Source organism: Notothenia rossii, assembly GCF_949606895.1.
Source record: "Notothenia rossii genome assembly, chromosome: 10".
Classification (NCBI taxonomy): Eukaryota; Metazoa; Chordata; class Actinopteri; order Perciformes; family Nototheniidae; genus Notothenia; species Notothenia rossii.
This window is the reverse complement of record NC_136908.1, coordinates 10,188,396-10,209,316: the sequence shown is the minus strand read 5'-3', so window position 1 is coordinate 10,209,316 and position 20,921 is coordinate 10,188,396. Positions and strand designations below refer to the sequence as shown.

The 20,921-nt window shown below is 41.1% G+C and overlaps 2 protein-coding genes across 2 annotated transcripts in view; both read right to left on the bottom strand.

Annotated features, from left to right (window-relative positions):
- The window catches only part of cfap90 (cilia and flagella associated protein 90), a 200,638-nt gene that overhangs the window by 137,990 nt on the left and 41,727 nt on the right, over positions 1–20,921 (bottom strand). The window lies entirely within an intron of this gene.
- LOC307023131 (growth factor receptor-bound protein 10-like) overlaps positions 1–20,921 on the bottom strand; it is a 54,428-nt gene that overhangs the window by 27,752 nt on the left and 5,755 nt on the right. The window contains 3 exon segments of the mRNA XM_079656180.1: positions 2,096–2,219; positions 3,010–3,193; positions 14,802–14,895. Of these exon segments, the coding sequence (XP_079512306.1) occupies positions 2,096–2,219; positions 3,010–3,193; positions 14,802–14,895 (402 nt within the window).

Here is a 20,921-nt window from a genome sequence, read left to right as displayed (position 1 = left end):
TATTTTTCTCATACTGCCTGTACTGCAGCACCTCTTTTCACCCTCTGTCTGAAACCAGAGCCCAGTCTGCTCTGATTGGTCAGCTGGCTGGCTCTGTTGTGATTGGATAACGGCTAAAATATAAATATGTATCCTCGAAGTAAACAAAGGTGTCGAATGGGGTTTTTTCAGGCAGGGGGGGGGAGTGCTTTGGAGAAACTCCCTCGTGGAGCTCGGGGATTGTTGTCTCTGCAGACCGTTTACATGCACTAAAACCTATAAATCACACTACAGGAAAAGGGAAACCCCCCAAAAGTATAATAGGGCCTCTTTAATGATAATGAAGATGTTTCCTTACAATGGGGCTTTTCGTTTCCCATGATCCAAATCACCTCCAGCTACATGTTTATCAGTTTCCCAGACGCCTCCACAGCTTCTTCAGATCAAAGGTTTTTCTCCTTTGCTGACGATGATAAACACGATGGAATTTTGGAAGGGATTTTTGTTTCCATTTGATTTGACTCCTTCCAGCAAGCGTTTTATCGCCGTTTGTACTGGAAGAATGCAACCATCTTCCTGTTGTTGTGCCATTAAGCAGTCCTGAATAATTTCCTGCCTCCTCCAACCTGGTGACATGCTATGACAAATGCAGTAAAGTAGAAGCAACATTCTGCCATACCTCTGAGCCATAAACTTAACATTTGAGATGTATATCTGAAGTGAGTCATTGATGTCAAATGCAAAATGTACTGGATGTAATTGAGGCAAATCAGCTTTAAAAACATACCAAACTGCGTCTCAATACAATAGTTAACACAAAAAATATATGTATTTCTCCTCTAAAGCAAGTTCTCCTATTGGATACATAGGACTACAGAAAGAAACATGATGCAACATCTGGTCAGCTCTTACACTCTCAAACACACACAAAAGATCTTTTGTACAAACTGCAATCTTGCTCTCTGACTCCAGACCTCGTGAGATCATGTCAACTTAAAATAATGCTCTGGCTTATCACAGCGTGAACTGAATAATGCCATCTGTGCATAAGAGCTGCAAGGACTAGTAGACAATTAGATGGTTAACAGAAACAATATCGCAAACTATTTTGATGATTGTAAGTAATTATTTATGCTAAAATGGGAAGAAATACAAATTTAAGCTGCTACAAAACTAAATGTCTTTGAATTTGGCTGCTGAATTTGTGTGTGTGAGTGCGCAAAAAAGGGTGAACATTTAAAATAACTTTTTGTTTAGGGTGGGTATCCTGAAAACGTCTTGGCGAGGGATGGAACATTCCTGGGACAGGAGGATCTACAGGGGGAAGGAAGGGGAAGGCACACACACGCACACACACATACACAAAGTGACGTTAGGAGCCAAGGTTGAAGCGTGTGAACCGGAAATGGGCGCCCGTCTTGCCAGAGACGGCAGACGGGTTCAGGAGGTTCAGAGAGATCCGACCTGCAGACGTTCCCATCCGTATTCCCAGCTCCGCTACGGAAGTCTGCAGCATCCTGGAGACATGGCTCACCTCCGTCCACAGAAAAACATGTCTGTCACTCTGAATGTGTGTGTGCGGGCCTGTGAATGTGATTGATAATGATGTTTCCACAATAACACACACACACACACAGTCAGATAACCCAGGGTGAGCTGTTGTGTAATAGAAGGAAAGGCGTAAACGCAGCCAAAGTCAACACGTGCTGTTCTGACCTGAACATAACAGGCCAGTCAGCTGGTTTACACACACACACACACACACACACACACACACACACACACACACACACACACACACACACACACACACACACACACACACACACACACACACACACACACACACACACACACACACACACACACACACACACACACACACACACACACACACACACATCCTTTCTTTGGATAGTGGTCAAAAAAAGGACAGCTAACACAATCAAGAGGCCAAAACCTTCCATGACACTCACAAATTAAGTAGTTGATTACCTTTTTTTTTTACTTTCAAGAGCAATACATGTTAGCTTCTAACACTTGAGCACACCTGCCCTCTCCAGTCAGGTGTTTGTTCAGTGAGTGTGTGTCTGTGCAGCTGAGAGGGTGTTCTTACGTGGTTGTTGGGGGTCTGTATGGGGCTGAGGACGGGGGAGCCTGCGGGGCTGCAGAGCTCAGGGAAAGGGTTGGGGATGGCGGGCAGGGAGGCTGGACGCAGCCGATGCTCTTCCTGCAGGCACCTGCAGAGGGAGACACACACACTACTGTCATGGCCGGCTGGAGGGAATGAAAACACTGTTCACCTCAGGTCTGTAAGGCGAGTAGACACATTCTTGTGTGATTTTGACTGTTCTACAGTATTGCAATATTACATGGTACAAGTGTTTGTCTACTGCGTTAAAGTCAAAACTGCCCCATCAGTTGAAAGTCTGCTCAAAGACTGTAGAGCAACCTTTTAAGAGACTCTATGAATCAGGCGAACACAACAACATATTGAGGCTGGCCAACAACATCATCTCTGACCCCAACCATGTCCTGAAGAGTGCATTATGAATTGTTGCCATCAAATCAGAGATACAGGGTCCCGCGATTTATTAAAGTTAGACTGAAGCCCTCCTTTGTGAACCAGTCAATCCTCAAATTAAAGAGTGATAGTTAAATCCCAGGTCAAATGTACGCTAGAGCAGGGGTTCCCAAACTTTTCAGCCCGCGGCCCCAAAAAATAACAGTGCCAGAGACTGAAAAAAAAAAAAAAAGTTTGAGAAAACACTGCGCTAGTGGATTGTGAAAGAAAAAAATGTCAATGCAAACGTTATTATTAAGAATAATTGAAAAAAAAATTATAAAAAAAATTAATCAATTTTTTTTTATATATATATATTTTTTATTTTCCATTTTTATTTTGTAATCATCTCGCGACCCCCACTTTGGGAACCCCTGCGCTAGAGGGTCTTGAGCATGTTCCTCTTCAGTAATCGTGAAGTATCGTTTGTTTTCCTAGTATCGGGGGGTAAGGTAATGTGTGTGTACCTGACGGCCTGGATGTGCATGGGCTGAGAGTGACGCGGGAAGGCAGGGTGCATGTGGTGGTGGTGGTGTGGAGCGGGAGCGTGGCTGTTGTTCAGGAGCAGCGCCGTGTCCGACTGCGTGGAGTACACACTCTCCATGGAGGAGTTCATGTCGTTCACCAGCTGCTCCAGGTCCACATCGTCTTCTGTGGGGCGGGGGGGGAGGGGCGGGGGGGGGGGTCACACAGGTCGGGATAGGAGAGACGTTAGTGACAGTAAAAACTCCAAGGCAGCAGATTTGAATTTAGATCAGTGTTTTGTTTTGATACTTTGAGCCATGTTCATTTTCATCACTGCACATATGTCTGCACAGCCCTCCACTTTAAAATATAACACACTGTAGTTTGTCCTATATTCACTGTACAAAGTTCTTTAGTTTTTTCTATTTTCTTTGTGCCTTTTGTACATTTAAATTTGGTGTAAATACTATCGTTGTTAAACAATATTTTCTGTTATATATTTGACCTGCTCTTTAAACTTATACTGTATTCCTATTTTGTTTGCACCATCATACACCAGAGCAAATTCCTTGTGTGTACTGTAAATAACAATAAACTTGATTCTGATTCTGAAAATGTACAACCAGCTGATAGTCACTGGAAATCATCCCTCATAGATTTAGTAGTGGGATTAAATGAAGCTGAATCTGTTTGTTCCAAAGTGTATTGAATAGCACAGAAGAGCAGGAATGGTTACAGTTGTTCAAGTTTTCTCCCAGTAGTCTTCACGAATATATGAAGGTAACACACGACATACAAAACACCTGAGACATCTCCTGTATTTCTGTACTCAAGACAGACAGTGAATGCTATTTATTAAAAGAATCCTGTCATGGGGAAAAATTAAAGTAATGGTCCATAGAGGGATAAACTTTGAGCACACAGCGCAACCTTTTAACTTAATGTCTCACTCCTTCTGTAAACACTGAGACAATGCCACAGCACGAGCAGCTTTAATTAGTAGTAATTTAAAACTGTCAAATCATTGCAAGAAGCACATCGTAGTCCCGAACCATCCAGCACCAGATCAGAGGAAACACAGCCTTGTTGTGAAGAATCACTCACTTGGATTTCACTTTGGCTTGGATGTCTTCCAATGGCTGTGTAGTACACTAACCCGCCAGCTTTGCCATTGGTCAGATTATGCAAAACCTGTCATTCAAATGCCTGAGATGTCTTTAAAGCACTAGAAGTTGGAGAAAACAATCACCCAGAGACTGAACCAAACTAAAACAAGGTGGAGGGGTCACTGGAGCTGCTCTTGCAGGACGGTCGACAAGAAGTTGGCCAGTCAGCGCTCGTCTTTTAACCTGAACTGTTACTAATTAACTGAAGTCAGTCCAGGACTAATACTTAATGATTGGAAATCAATTGCCCTTCAGGGACAAATGGAGATGAACTTGCAGACTGCACTCTTTATTCACAATTTCGTAGGCATCCAAAAATGCATTTTCAAAGCATACACCTATTTTTTTTAAATATTTAAAGAGGCCCTATTTTGCTTTTTTGAGATTTTCCCTTTCCTGTGATGTTTTATATGGATTTGTGTGCATGTGAATGAAATCCCTGTGTTCCCCTCCAGAGGGAGTTTTTCTCCCACACACTCCCCCCCCCCACCTCCCTGCCTGAAACGCCTCCATTGTTTACTTCCATAACATTTTGACATCCCTATGTAACACTCACGCTTCTATTGGCTAGCGCACCAACACATTGTACTTGATAGGCTAAGGCGCGGGACATGATCTCAGCGGTTACGCGGCCAGCTAACCAATCAGAGCAGACTGGGCTCTGGTGTCAGACAGAGGGTGAAAAGAGGTGCTGCAGCACAGGCAGTATGAGAAAAATAAAGACCTTTATGAACATTAGAGCATGGAGGCATGTCACAGTAGAGACAATAAATACAAATATGAACCTGAAAATGAGCATAATAGGGCCCCTTTAATTAGTGACCTGAATTTGAGTTTTTTATGAAACTCAAATTCAGATAACTTCTTGATTGAGCTATAAATATAAATATTATACCCTAAAGAATAATTGTATTTATTTAATGCTGACAATTAATATAAATAGTATACCCTAAAGAATAATTGTATTTATTTAATGCTGACAATTTTCCCCCAGAATGCTGATAGCAATGTAAAAAGAAATTGTAAATGACATTTGGGTAATTTTTGATAATGGTCCCAAAACTTATAGCAACACATATGCATAGCCGTGGGAACATGTTTCAAATGGGGGGTGCTGTGGGCATGACACCAGGGCTGGTTCTGACCAATGTGCTGCCCTATAGGCAAGATTTTAGTTGGCAATGAAAAACCTCTACAAAAGACCAATACACTACAAAAAGAGAAACATATTGACATGGTGGACAGCTTATATATAAAAAGGCTTCAAATGTATTTAATATTATAACATGTTTTAATTGGGGGGTGGACTTCACATCCTCTAGGGGGGTCCGGGGGTGCCCCCCCGGGAAGATTTTTTAAACATTTTAAAGTAAAATGCTTCAATCTGGTGCACTTTGAGCGCCCAATTACTAGAGACTGATCTAGGGGGTACAACTGTAAAACACACATATGAAAAAGATCAGTTTGCATTTTATTAATCAAATAAGTATGTGAACATTTCCAATAACCTACCATAGCCAATAACAAATAAATGTAACTTATTTTATTTGTGTTGTTCATTCATATCTTATTTTACCAGTTAACATTTATTTATTTATGCATATTTTTAAATCTCTCCAGTTTTAAACAATATTGTTGGTTTACAGTCCTATTGTACAGGACTGTCTCAGAAAATTAGAATATTGTGATAAAGTTCTTTATTTTCTGTAATGCAATTAAAAAAACAAAAATGTCATACATTCTGGATTCATTACAAATCAACTGAAATATTGCAAGCCTTTTATTATTTTAATATTGCTGATTATGGCATACAGCTTAAGAAAACTCAAAAATCCTATCTCAAAAAATTAGAATAGTTCCTCAGACCAAGTAAAAAAAAAAGATTTATAACAGCAAAACACAATCAAACATTTGAAAATGTCCATTAATGCACTCAGTACTTGGTTGGGAATCCTTTTGCACGGATTACTGCATCAATGCGGCGTGGCATGGAGGCAATCAGCCTGTGGCATTGCTGAGGTGCTATGGATGCCCAGGATGCTTCAATAGCGGCCTTTAGCTCATTAGCATTGTTGGGTCTGGTGTCTTTCAGCTTCTTCTTCACAATACCCCACATATTCTCTATGGGGTTCAGGTCAGGGGAATTTGCAGGCCAATGGAGGACAGTAATGCCATGGTCAGTACACCAGTTACTGGTGGTTTTGGCACTGTGGGCAGGTGCCAGATCATGCTGGAAAATGAATTCCTCATCTCCATAGAGCTTTTCAGCAGACGGAAGCATGTAGTGCTCTAAAATCTCTTGGTACACAGCTGCATTTACTCTGGGCTTGATGAAACACAGTGGACCAACACCAGCAGCTGACATGGCTCCCCAAACCATCGCTGACTGTGGGAACTTCACACTGGATTTCAAGCAACTTGGATTTTGCTCCTCTCCAGCCTTTCTCCAGACTCTGGCGCCTTGACTTCCAAATGAAATACAAAACTTGCTTTCGTCTGAAAAGAGGACTTTGGACCACTGTGCAACTGTCCAGTGCTTCTTTTCCTTAGCCCAAGTCAGACGCCTCTTCCGTTGTCTTGAGTTCAGAAGTGGCTTGACCATGGGAATACGGCTATTGTAGCCCATTTCCCGGACACGTCTGTGAACAGTGACTTTTGATACCTGGACTCCAGCTTCAGTCCACTGTCTTTGAAGCTCCCCCAAATTCTGGAAGCGACTCTTCTTCACAATGCTGTTAAGGCTGCGGTCATCTCTCTTGGTTGTGCAGCGTTTCCTGCCACATTTCCCCCTTCCAACAGACTTTTTGTGGATGTGCTTTGAAACTGCACTCTGTGAACAGCTTGCTCTTTGAGAAATTTCTTTTTGTGTCTTACCCTCCTGATGGAGGGTGTCAATGACGGTCCTCTGGACAGCAGTCAGATCAGCAGTCTTCCCCATACTTGTGATTTAGTTTACTGAACCAAGCTGAGTGTTTTTCAAGGCTCAGGAAACCCTTGCAGGTGTTTCGAGTTAATTAGACGATTCAAGTGATTCGTTGAACACCCTACTAGTATACTTTTTCATGATATTCTAATATTTAGAGATAGGATATTTGAGTTTTCTTAAGCTGTATGCCATAATCAGCAATATTAAAATAATAAAAGGCTTGCAATATTTCAGTTGATTTGTAATGAATCCAGAATGTATGACATTTTTGTTTTTTTAATTGCATTACAGAAAATAAAGAACTTTATCACAATATTCTAATTTTCTGAGACAGTCCTGTATACATTGGAATGATTTCAAGCCTATTTGTATTTATCCTAATAATTATAAAGGTGTACCTTGGAAATATTTGTTTACATAAATTGTGATCAAAACGTTTGAGACTCACTGAGATAACTTTACCTCACTGAGCCTCTCAGTCTGACAGGACAGAACTCTCCCTCCACATTATTGTAGAAACAGCTTCTTATATCCATTAGCGCAGCAGAAGCTAAAAACAATCCCCGCCGGTACCGGTGCACCCCCTCTCTCTATCTTTCTCACTTTGGCTGTGAGTTGCGGGCGCCCGATAAGCCAACATCCCCACTTTCATCACTATAGCGCCCATCGTACGGGGCAAATGGAAAATGTAACCGCGGTGAAAAGGGTGTTATCTTTACTTAATTATGAATGTTGTTACATCAAGGCTGAAAATTCGGTTTTTTTTGTATTATATTTGTATTATATCTTGTGGAAGTGCAGATCCCCTGTCCTCCACCAGGCGGTGCTGCAGCACCCTCAGCACCCCTACTTCCCACGGCCCTGCACATATGGACAAACAAATGCAACTCATCTTCCTCTTTCTTATTATAGTATCAACATAACTATCATTGATCAATGTTAAACATGTTGTTTTATATCAGTAATCTTGTAGAAGCTACTAAATGTACACTTCTTACAGGCCAATGTGCACGGCCATCTAGTTGGGATAAGGGAATATAAATCTTAGGTAAAGGCCAGAATAAGTGCAAGATTTAGTATTTCCACTAAGTGTACTCACAAGTGTGCTATGTCTCAATGTGTTTCTGTTTGTGTGTATAGAAAGCCCTTTAGTCCTATGTGCGTCCCAACCCAACACCACACACAGAATTCCTGACATTCCTGCAGGAAGAAATTACAGCACTCGGGGAACGTTCACCAGCCCGTCCATGGCTTATGGTGGCCGAGTGATCAGGACAAAGTAGGACACCAAAACAAACACACGCAAACATGCACGCATGCACACAGAGGCCTGGACACCATGTACGCTATGTGTCGCTGATGAGAATGGGCATGTAATTATACAGCATAATTCAAAGAAAGAGCACACAGTGTACGTCCTGTACAGAGTAAACATACACGCTGAGCCTACCAACCGGAAAAGAATCCTCTGAACCAGCGGGAGTCGTCCTGTCTGCACTCTGATCGCAAAAAGATGCATGACACACACACACACACACACACACACACACACACACACACACACACACACACACACACACACACACACACACACACACACACACACACACACACACACACACACACACACACACACACACACACACACACACACACACACACACACACACACACACACACACACACACACACACACACACACACACACACACACACACACACACACACACACACACACAAACAGAAAGGACAGTCTGGGACACAAGGTCATGTGATGCTGGGGTTCATGAGTGGGACATGGGTTGGGGGGAGGATATGAGGACAGTCGGGATGGTTGTTATGTAAAAAGCTGCGATATAGCGTCTTCTAAGTAATCGGTTTTAGGTAATCAGATAACAAAGCGCAAGTAAATACAATCAACCCAGATTACATTTGAAAAAATTGATCTTAAAAATGCGGCAATTATGAAACATTTTTAAGACAACCAGGGCAATTAACGAATGAAAAACTACAAAAAAGAAACAGTATACCACATGTTGGGAAATTAGCAGTATACCTGTTTTTGTGAAGGTACTTGGATTTGACCCACTAAACATGCTAAATTAGTTTTAATTTGCATTTAAAATGTTGTGAAAAGAACAATTAAGGAACTCCAAATTTTGGAATTTTTTCAGAATAACTTGCAATATTTCCCAAAGTATTTCTATTTAATAAATACAACATTTGTAATCCCATGGAATTGCTTCCCTGCTGCAAAAGTCATCAAAGTCTTCTAGCTTCTGTCTTACTTCCTGGATAGCAGCCCAATGAAATCAATGTAAGTCCCTCACCAGCTCAGCCCAGAGACTTAACATTGTCAAGACATCATAGATAGAAAAGGGCAAGTTGTACAAGTATAAAACCTCTGTGGATAAATAATTAATAATAGAGATCTTGCTTTTTGCAGTTTGTGGTGTCCTCTCAAGCACACCATTAAAAAAGGTAATTTCTCCAACTTAAAAACATTAAAAGATATCTATTGGGAGATTATCATAGCTCCAGTTTAAGACAGCTCTGTGGGATTTAAACATGAGCACTGACAGCAGAGGAGGTAGTTTAAAATATGTGCTTTAGTATTTGTTGGCAGGTCTTTCTCTGTACAGGCTACATACAGTATATCCAGTATGTCTATGCACAAACAAGATTTACACAAGAAGTGGCTTCACTTTAAACCAACATTTCATCACCTCAGAGAATCTTCCATCATCTTAACACTGGGTATTTCTCCCTTGCAGCCCTTTAAACATTGTCCTTGAGTTTGATAAGTTGGCAGGAAAATGTAGCCCAGTGCAGCTCAAAGAGGATAATGATGTGATCATTGGCATTCGTCTCCGTCCTCCTGTTTGCTGGCTTGGCCCACAATGCACTGCTGGCGTGAGTCAGGGAAGCCAGAGGACATATTGCATTAACATAAATCTCCTCCCGATTTACTAACTGCAATGTTTGATATAAACTGCAGCAGCACTAGCATCACACAACAAAAGCGTTTTGTCTGGGTGAAAGCCCTAATCGTCTTCTTCAATCTGTCTCTTCATGGTTGAAATCAGTAACTTATTACCATTTGTGTCAGATTGTGTCATATCAACAGATAAACTTTATATTCACAGCAGCAGCCAATTCATTCCTGCGATATCCCAGAATAAACAGTACGAGCACACGCTGTTCTTGGACACGATAACCTACAATCATAGATCTCTGACAGCAGCACGGGGTCAGTGAAGAGAGCAGGACCTTCAGCCAATTAAGCTTCTTTAGGTGCAATAACAATACTCCAGCTAAATGAATGCATGAGCATACACAAGTAGTCCATAATGTATTATCTGTACCATATTTTGCAACGCATGGAGCACATTTCTTTCCATATGGACAAGGAAGTGAAAGTGAAACTAGTAAGGTATTGGCTCTGTATCATCACACATGATGTGGGGGAAAGTGAGTAATGCCTTTCTCTCTTCATCATTTCTGTGATACAAGCCACTCTTAAAGGGGCCTTATATGCTAATGTTCTGGTTCATATTATTACTTTATTCCTACTGTGACATGTCTCCATGCTTTAGTGTTCTTTAAGCCTTTTAGTCGGTTTACTGAGAAGCTCAATTAATGAACTTTATTCAAGTGAAGCAGAGCAACTCTGGAGGAAAGCAAATTAGAGTCTTCATTTTAATTAATTATTATTAAAATGAAACAAAACATAACATCAGATACAGTATATTGGCTGGCCTAAATGCTGATGACATCATGATCTGTGTCAAGAAACATGTAATCAGATCATCAAAAAGACAGGCCAAAGTGAAGGGCAGGTAACCTGAGCCGGGCATGATCTAAATATGAAGCTCATCCGAGGGTGATGTGATGTTTCTCTGGTGAGTCAGAACGAAACAGTAGCTTTTTCACTAAAGTCATTAATCAATGGTTTTCTACAACACACATTGTCAGGGAATCAGGTAGATGGATGGCTGCAAGAAAAGCTGAACAAGTCACTTTGAAGACGTTTGATGGATTACTTGCATCAATTGAACTGACACATCTCATTCATAATTAAAAAAAAAAAAAAAAAAACATGTAATGTAATTTAATTAATTTAATTTAATTTAATCGTTTATTTGGCAGGGACAATGCACAGTAATGAACACTTAAAACATTAAAATGTGTCAAGCGTAACAGTGCCAGATTTAGCTTTGAGCTCATTTCCATCTGCAGTCCCTCACATAAAACATTGATACACACACCGTTTTCTTACATCTTACACACATTACTACATTACTACTACTACTACTATTACGTTACTACGTTACTACTACTACTACTACTACGTTACTACACAATAACAAAAGTTACCTCTTTCAGCGCATGCAAATTCATTTCACTTGATAATGTTGTAAGAACTGCACGTGATGTACATATCTGAGAATGTGGACATTGTGAACATCTACATTAAAGAAAGGTGGGGTAGGTCAGTTTGAGAAACCGGCTCGAGATACACTTTTTGTTATATTCCATGGAATGCTCTTAACATCCCGATAGCAATGAATATCTGAAGTGCTTTGACAAAAAATCCATTAAAAAAGTGTCATCTCTGGAAGCCGTAGTAATGTAAAAAGCACGAACAATCATTTTAGCCGGCCCGGCTAAAATAACTGGATGGCCTACCTGCCTGTCAGCCTTCCATCTGTGCACAAACTTATCTCGTGCCCTCATTGGTCATGTGTGCGTTCATGTGTGTTGGAGGAGGGGCTCTGTAAGGAAGTGGCAGATTTTTTCCAGCTGTATATTTTCAAATTCTAGCGCACTCGAGCTGGTTTCTCCAAAATGACCTACCCCACCTTTCATACCCTCTTAAGTGTAGTCTTTAAATGGTTGTTATTTAATTATAATGTATATTTTCTAAGGCTAACAATAATAAATGTGTTACATTATGGTAAGCCCTCCCTCTTTTTCATAGCATGCAGCCAATGAGTTAAGTTTTGTGTCTGTTTTTATTTCCTGTTATTTACTTTGTCATCGTTTATGACATGAATGCTACTCCATGTGAAACATTGTCCCATGTTATGTCGTTTAAACTGTGTTTGTGTTTAGTTTTTCACCGTGGATTTGTTAAGAGAAAGACATTTAATATTTCTACTCCAATACAATCCAGTGGGAAATATTATACCTTTTGCTACTCCACATTTATTTAAGCCTTTTTTGCAGGTTTTTTATTCTGAAAACATATGTAATGATGATGTGTTATGATAGGTTAAGTTACCAAGATGTATATAAAAGGTTGATAATAAGCCCTTCCTTAACCTTCAGCAATAGATTAAACACATTTACGTCAATGACGTGTCACTTAATAAAATCCAGTTCTGTCGGATACATGATAATGAAATGTGCTATTCTGCATAATTAATACTTTAACTTTTTGGAATTTAAGTATATTTTGATGGTACTGTTTTGAGCTTTTCCTTGAGTACATTGGAAATGAAATTGCTGCAGTCAATATTCTATTATACAAGTCATATAAAGTGCAATTCATTTAAGTGCAAAAGTGTTTCCAGGCAAGAGAACCCCCCCTCTGATGCATTGTGATGTTCTGTTGTGTCACTGTACTCCAGTATCAACCTGCATACCTTACACTATCTCCCCCCCCCCCCTGCCCCACAGACCTTTGGCCTACATACCATAAACTCCCCTATGCACGCCACTGACCTACATGCCGATATAAACACTACCCTAACCCCCGTTCACGTGAAGCCATATTTGACAGTCTTGCAGCAGCATGACCAGCAAACATCAGCAGAGCAGACAATCCAATAAACCATCGAGCCAAGGGAGCGAAAAGAACATTTGGAGGGCCAGAGTTTACTCCGTCTCCTTTCCACAAATTGTCAGATTTCCAAAGAGGATTCCCAAGGTTTTCCACGACAGCTGAAGGGTTTTCTTGGAATATATTGGGAACAGGCCAACAGGTGTGTGTGTGTGTGTGTGTGTGTGTGTGTGTGTGTGTGTGTGTGTGTGTGTGTGTGTGTGTGTGTGTGTGTGTGTGTGTGTGTGTGTGTGTGTGTGTGTGTGTGTGTGTGTGTGTGTGTGTGTGTGTGTGTGTGTGTGTGTGTGTGTGTGTGTGTCTGTTTGTGACTCTTACAACCTCAGATCCAGTGCCTGGATACGGTTCCAGGTACCTGCCGTGCGGACTGAGGCTGGAAAAAGGAGTCTTTTTTATTATAGTCCTTGATCCTGGAATGACCTTCAATCAAGGCTAAAACGGAGGGCACTTGTCTCAATAGCATGTTTTAAGTTGAAGTTGTCTGAAGTCCTTACCACCAGCTGCTCTTGCACTAATAAGTAGTGTACCCTTTCTTACTGTCCTAATGTGCACAATGTAGTGACTGCTTTTTCGTCTTTTGTGTTCTTAGTCTTAGTTATGTTCTCTATATTTTATATGTTTGTGTTATGTGTAACGTTGCTGCCTTCTTGGCCAGGTCAGCATTGCAAATGAGATTCTACCTCAATGCTCATTTATCTGGTTGAATAAAAGTTAAATAAAAAAGTGTGTGTACGTGTGTGTGTGTGTGTGTGTGTGTGTGTGTGTGTGTGTGTGTGTGTGTGTGTGTGTGTGTGTGTGTGTGTGTGTGTGTGTGTGTGTGTGTGTGTGTGTGTGTGTGTGTGTGTGTGTGTGTGTGTGTGTGTGTGTGTGTGTGTGTGTGTGTGTGTGTGTGTGTGTGTGTGTGTGTGTGTGTGTGCGCGTAGGGAAAAATGCTGAGATGAATGGAGACAATGTCCTCGACGGAGATCAAGATAGAGGAAGTGAGAGGGGATTTCTAGGAAAAAAAGAGTTGGCGAGAACATGTGTTTTCGTGGAGAGATCCCATAAAGAAGGAAATGAGTGAAATATGGATAGAACTATGTCATGCATAAATCTAAATATCACGTACTTTCACATATAGTGCAGAGTGATTGTACTGTATAGAGTAGACACACCATGAAGCTTATAAACAGACATCGGATGATTATTTATCTGTGTTGAAAGAGGATTTTGATGTTCTTAGGCGTTAGATAAACAGATTTCATCGTGCATCCTGGGAAGAATAATTACTGGCCATCGACCAATACCAAGTGTTTCCAAACGAAATGGCTCAATTCATTCGGAGGTTGGTAGTTTACCTAAAGATAATATATCAAAATAGGCTTATTTAGCGATACAATAATTAATATTAGGGCCAGTGCATGTGATCATGGCCGTTGCTTACAAGGCACAGAACTATAGCTTCCCCGATGATAGTACCTCGTGTTTTAAAGCTGCTTGGGTCCAGGTGGAACAAAATCATGCAATTGAGGAATGATGGCCTTGTGGTATAAAATGTGAACAACAAACTTAAAATGTGTATCATGAATTTCTTGAATGAGAAGTTGTGTGAGTGTTTTCACTTTTAGAATAAGAAAAATGTACTTGCTCCACTGCCTGGAGTTTACGATAGCCATTGTTGCAACTTAATACTGGTTAAATCTAGCCCAATATAAGTTGAAATATCTTATTAACAACAAGTTAGATATATTTTCTTAAAGTAAGAATACTTTTAGAAAAACATGCTTCCCCAGAATTTCCTTTTTTACATTGAAGTTTTTTTTATATTCATCCCTGAAAAGATCTGAAATACTGTTGGCTGGATGAGGAAAGGAGAGTTACCATGGTGATGTGGCAAGTTTTGATTGGCCGAGCGCTGGAAGCCTGGAACAATCAGCTCCTCAGTTCTACGAGAGGAAGTGCGGTCCATGCTTTCCTGAAAAAAAAGAAGAAGAAAGATTAAAAAAAATAATAAGGCGCAATAAAAACCATGCAGTGGGTTTTAAAGACCAGGGGCCGTATTCACAAAGGATCTTAGGGCTAAAAGTAGCTCCTAACTGGCGAATTTAGGAGAAACTCCTAAACATAATGGGCGTGTCAGTCTTAAATTTAGGACTTCTAATTGTATTCACTAAGAGCAATTCACAAAGTATTTTAGGCCTAAAAGTAGCACCTAAGTTTAGGAGAGCTTAAAAGTCCTCGAGAGGACTCCTAACCCAGTAAGACCTATTCACAAAGAATCTGAAAATGGCTGCGAGACGAAATGTTTTGGAGACAATGGAAGACTGTGAATTGATCAAGAGATATAGGCTAAATCGTGAGGGTATCAAACTTGTTGTGGAATTAGTGCGGGATGCAATAACATCCCCGACTAACAGGAATAACCCTATTAGTCCGGAAATAAAATGTTTGGCAACACTACGATATTTAGCAACAGGGAAAATGCAACTTTGCAATGCCGACGATTTAGGAATATCGCAACCATCAGTCAGCCGTGCCATAAACCAAACCATCAACGCGCTCTCTAGACCACATATCATCCAACAGTTTATCCGGTTTCCTTTGGACAATCAACAACTACACAGGATCAAAGCCAACTTCATGGCAATTGCAGGTATGCCCGGTGTGGTCGGTGCTATTGACGGGACGCACATACAAATAATTGCGCCCTCAAAAGATGAGGACGTGTTCGTCAATAGAAAGAAAGTACATTCCATCAACACGCAGATTGTTTTCATTCATCATGATAGGGAGACTTGAACGGCGGTATGGGCTGTTATTGAAAGTGTTTAAGTGCTGGAAATATGCTCATTGGATAATAGTTTGCGGGGTGCTTTTAATTGCATCCTTGATTTAATGCAATTTACGTATTTGTATTGTTTGCTCTCTCTCTTTAACGTGCATATACAACGTCATTATCGTGGTCTGCACAAACTTGTCATCATGCGTGTATTCTGCTAACTGCACTGTCCATAAGTATTTGATAGGAATACATTTCTAGCCTAGGCTATTTCCTTGTTTTAGTGGGCTCGTTTGTGGGATGTTGCGGATGAGTTTCACCGAGACCGCCTGCTCTGAACAACCAATCACCGTACTGACCGCTTCTAAACTCATGCACGAGAATCGACGTAATCCATAGCAACGGCGCCTCACTCTTAGTGATTTATCCTTAGTATAAGTAGGTCTCAGCGGCTTTGTGAATAACTTTTAAGAAAAAACTCCTACGTAAAATGTTTTAGCGCGAGTTAGGAGCACTCCTAGCGGTAAGATAAAATGCTTTGTGAATACGGCCCCAGATCATTTAGGGAAGGACAACGTTTCATTTTCACAGAGTTCAGAGGGTCAGGCAAAGGGTGGATTCATGCCTCTGCTCTCGAGGAACACCGAGCTTTAAGTTCAGAGACCGGTGACACTTTGACCTTGTTGCAGTGGGACTTTATGACTCCGCCCCCCCCCCCCCCCCCCCCCCCCCCACCGCTCTCTCTTTCTCAGACACGTGCACACACACGCATTTCAAACCCTCACATCAGATACTGAAGGGTGTTGTTTAAACAAAATAACAGATCAATCATTTCAAGGGCGAAAACATACCAGCTTAGGCACACTTATACAATCTCAACCGTCTGGAGACGCACGCACACACTGCCAAGTTCCTCTCACATTATCTAATCTGAAGCAGCCTCGAGGCAGGAAAGCTGCAGAGGTGATAGGGAGGGAAGAAAGCCAAACTAATTCTCCATCTTCCCTTTTTCCAGGAAAAAGAAGAACGACAAACCGTTGCTTCCAGGAACTGCTCGTGGCCAGGGGTCTTGCTGTGCAAATAAACACACACACGCACACACACATTTGAAGCACCGCTCAGTGCTTCGAACACACCCATAACTGCACTGTAAGATTTATGGCTCTGAGAAGCAGCGGCCAAAAGCTTTCCAAGGAAGGCGACTTGGCTGCAGAGTGCTGACGAAGAAAGTCTGAAGGCTTCAGTTACAGCTGACTAGCTAGAGGTAAAACTTGCTCACAAAAGAGCTAGCCTGAACTAATATACTTTTTCTAAATGTAATGCTTCAGCCATAAAGTAACAGCATCTTAATTAATGAGCAAATAATACGATACATACTGTTCCCTATATGCATGTTGGTTTTTGGATTTTAAGACACTATAAGCATTTAAGAGGTTATATTTTATTTTTGCAAACATTTCTGCCATCAGACCTGTAAGTCTGTCATTTCTCTTGCAGCACTATCAGCACTGGTTTTGTATTTACTTTCTTCTGGACATGAAGAGTGTAATTGTGTAGAGCAGATTGAGGCAGGACAGTGTCCTCGATGTAGTACAGATATCAGTAGCAGCAGTGTTAATATATAGCTACAAGCAAACTCCCTCCCCTCAGCAGCACTCGTGCAGTAAGAGAGTCCGCTTTAATGGCTACATTCCTCATAAAAAGTTCCTTATGAACTCCCAGTAATGCACTTTCCCTGACTCTATGGCCTGAAGAGATGTGCACTGATGCTCCCTTAATGGGCCACTAGGTCTAAAGTGACAGGAACTGATAGCTTAAACGATGTCATTGGTTTCTCAGTGAGAGCATATTCCAGATGTGGGATGTTTCGCGCATTGTGCCAATAGTTATACACAGCAGTCTTGGTATTACTACTCTCAAGGGTGCAAGCAGTACACGAACAAAGGCTTTCTTCTTCTTCTGCTGCTTCATGGTTTGGGAGACAGTCACACTCGAGTCTTGTGTTTCACCAATCTTTCAGTGAATTGTTAAATTCTAGACATTTTTAACTTGTTGTTTTCAATACTGTTCATTCCAGTCATAATTTCAGTTCACTAAACTGTGACCAGACAGAAAAGATTGACTGCTGAGTCAATATATCGATTAGTATTTTGTTGTATCCCAAAAAGGTATTAATATGATAAAATGATACAAGGCAAGCTTAAAATGAAGTACCATTTTTTAAATGTTGAACCCCCTAACCCTAACGTATCAAACAAGCTATAAAGCAGAGCTCTCAAGTCTCACGCACCGCCCACCAAGTTGCGCCGCAATTTTGTAAACAAACTAGGCTTGTTTGAGACGCGTGCACTCCACTACCACCCCCCCTCCCCCTCCGTTGACATTTGCGATACAGAGGGCTTCATGGGAACTTTGAGGGGAGCCAGAAGTTGGAGTACCAAACACCGCTGCCAAAATCTCACTCTGAACTTGAGAGCCCTGTATAAAGCTTGTACATGGTTCTTTATCTAGAGCGTGCTAATGTGGTCCAATAATGTGTCACGATTGTTTATGGTGTGCAATAAATAATATGTTGTTGAAGGTGAACAAGACCTGTGCAGCAATGCTTTTAGCTTTAGCACTGTGAAACTGCATTTCTAAACAGAGTTGCTTTGAGCTAACTCCTAACGCCACCATGCTAACAAGGACAATGCTAACATGCTGATGCTAAGTGCAGGTATTCACCATATTAGAAGTAAAGATGATAAGACGATAAGTATTAAGCCAAAGTGATGGAGGAATCGAAACTTAAACCAGATGATGATGCTCAATGAAAAGTCAAACGATGACCAAAGTTAGTAAAGGGTAGGTTAGTGTCTGTAACCAGTTTTATGGCAATCCATCCAAAAGTTGTTGAGATATTTGAGTGTTGAACAAAGTGGTGGTCCAATTGATTTACCTGACATTTCCACCCACAGAGCTGTGCCTCTAACACAACTCAAAATGATATTGTTGTATATTGTTTTTTAACATAAAATTATGTTAGTATGTTAAAGTTGCACACGTACTGCCCTGGTTAACAAACCTTTATTTTTTCTTTGATACCATCACTTCTAGTCCTCTTGGGAGACTTAAAACTTCAAAGAAAGGCCAATGAAGATTGTAAAACGGTTGTTAAAGGGAGTGATAAGACATCTTGTTCTGAGTTGCTGGCCTTAAAAAATGTTTCCTCTTGCTTGTTCTATTTATCCGTAGGGCTGCTTGCTTTGATTCTCTATCCTGCAGAAACTTAAGAGTAATTTCCTGTGATTTTCTTAGATTTAAGCGAGTTATTTTCTTGTCCTCAAGGTCTGGACCAATGCTGTGGTTCTTGAAGCCAGCAGAAGTGGTTCTTTAAACAGATTGACACATTTGGATAGTCATGACTACTCTTGACACCTCTGCAAACATCTCCCCTTTCACTCTTCAGCCCATGGCAATAACATTGAGGTATTTCAACACATGTTTTCTCTGAGAACCAAAGGCTATGCTTCCTCGAAAGCATACTGTAAGTGCGAGCTCCAGCGTGCCCATTGCCTCGGCAATAACTGTGCTGACAACTGACCGCTCTAAAAATAGAAAAGCAAGGCTGAAGTCCATGTCCTAACACACGCTCAGGTCTGTTGGCACCAACGCTGACGGTTTAATGTTTTGCTTGCTAACGTTATAACTCAGATGAGTTTTGAGTCTGTGAACTGTGCTTTCTCAGTGCTCTGCTGTTCCTATGTATGCAAGGAATATATCTGGCGCAGATCCAAAGTTCTCACTAAGATAGACAGACAAACACACACACACACACACACGCTTTGGAGACAGGCCTTGAAATCTGAAAATCATACCCGCCGTTAGGTATAGCGTTATATAACTTTGCAGAAAACTGAGCTCATTTGCTCCTTATCTATACACACACTCAACCTACAGTGACTGCCTAAAGAGAGACCCCATGGGGTGTGTGTGTGTGTGTGTGTGTGTATGTGTGTGTGTGTGTGTGTGTGTGTGTGTGTGTGTGTGTGTGTGTGTGTGTGTGTGTGTGTGTGTGTGTGTGTGTGTGTGTGTGTGTGTGTGTGTGTGTGTGTGTGTGTGTGTGTGTGTGTGTGTGTGTGTGTGTGTGTGTGTGTGCCATGCTGTTTCACGTCAACTGGCAAGCTTTACATAACACACACAGACACAGAAATGTTGTAACCCACTTCTCTCCCTCTCCTCTAACTATCAAACTCTGTTTTTCCGCAGCAAGATTCAAGGTGGAGGAATGTTGTTTTCTATGGAGATTCAATTCGCTATTCACTGCAGTCTTACTGGTGCAAAACCCTTTCCTGGAATCTAACGTGAACCAATCCAACTTCATTTCAGCTCAGCAGAGGGCTCAGCGGTCCCACGGTTTGGGTTAGCAGGGAGACACTTTTTTGGCAAAACCTCTACTAAGAGGAATAAGGGCATCTGAGGCGATGTCTCCTCCATCGTCCCATTGGTCCCAGTGAGATGTAATGCTATCATCCAATGCTCTCAGGCCTGTCACACGACAGAGCCAACAGCTTGTTATTGTTGTTTCTTTAGCGCTCTATTTATAGACCTTCACGATGCTTTTTAGCCAAATTCTTGAGGTTACTGGACGGTTGTAGAGGAGAAAATCCAAGCTGAGAAACAAAGGGCTCATTCTACGGGGGTTGCATAGAGGAAGTGGGTCTGTTGTGCTAAATGGATGCCATTTTTTACCCAACTAGGCCAGGAGTCACAAAGCCACATGTTGATACACTCAGAGAGGTTTGTATAACCATCTCACTGTAATCTTTCCCTTAACAAAAACTTGAACACTTTTATAAACGAAAGATAATTTCAAACTCAAAGTTGCACTAATCAACATTTTGATATGAATTATAAGCGTAACATTAACACAATTATTAACTTGCAGAACGTTTTTTTTTAACCTGCCTTTTTTGGTTTTCAAGTCCACAAATGTATTGTTTGACCCAAATCAAGTCATTGCTTTGACTATCGATGAATTAGAAGGCATATATAACGTGAGACATTTTCTCGTGTTAACTACAGCGGCAAGTAGTTATATTAATAATGGGAGCCTTGATATTGTGCATGCTTGTTTACAACTGGGAAAGCAAAAAGAAGTGGAGCCACTGTAAAAGTTAGAAGTTGCACCGGTGCATTCCCTGGTCCAATTACCCAAAGGAAATAGCCCTCCCTGCATGAGC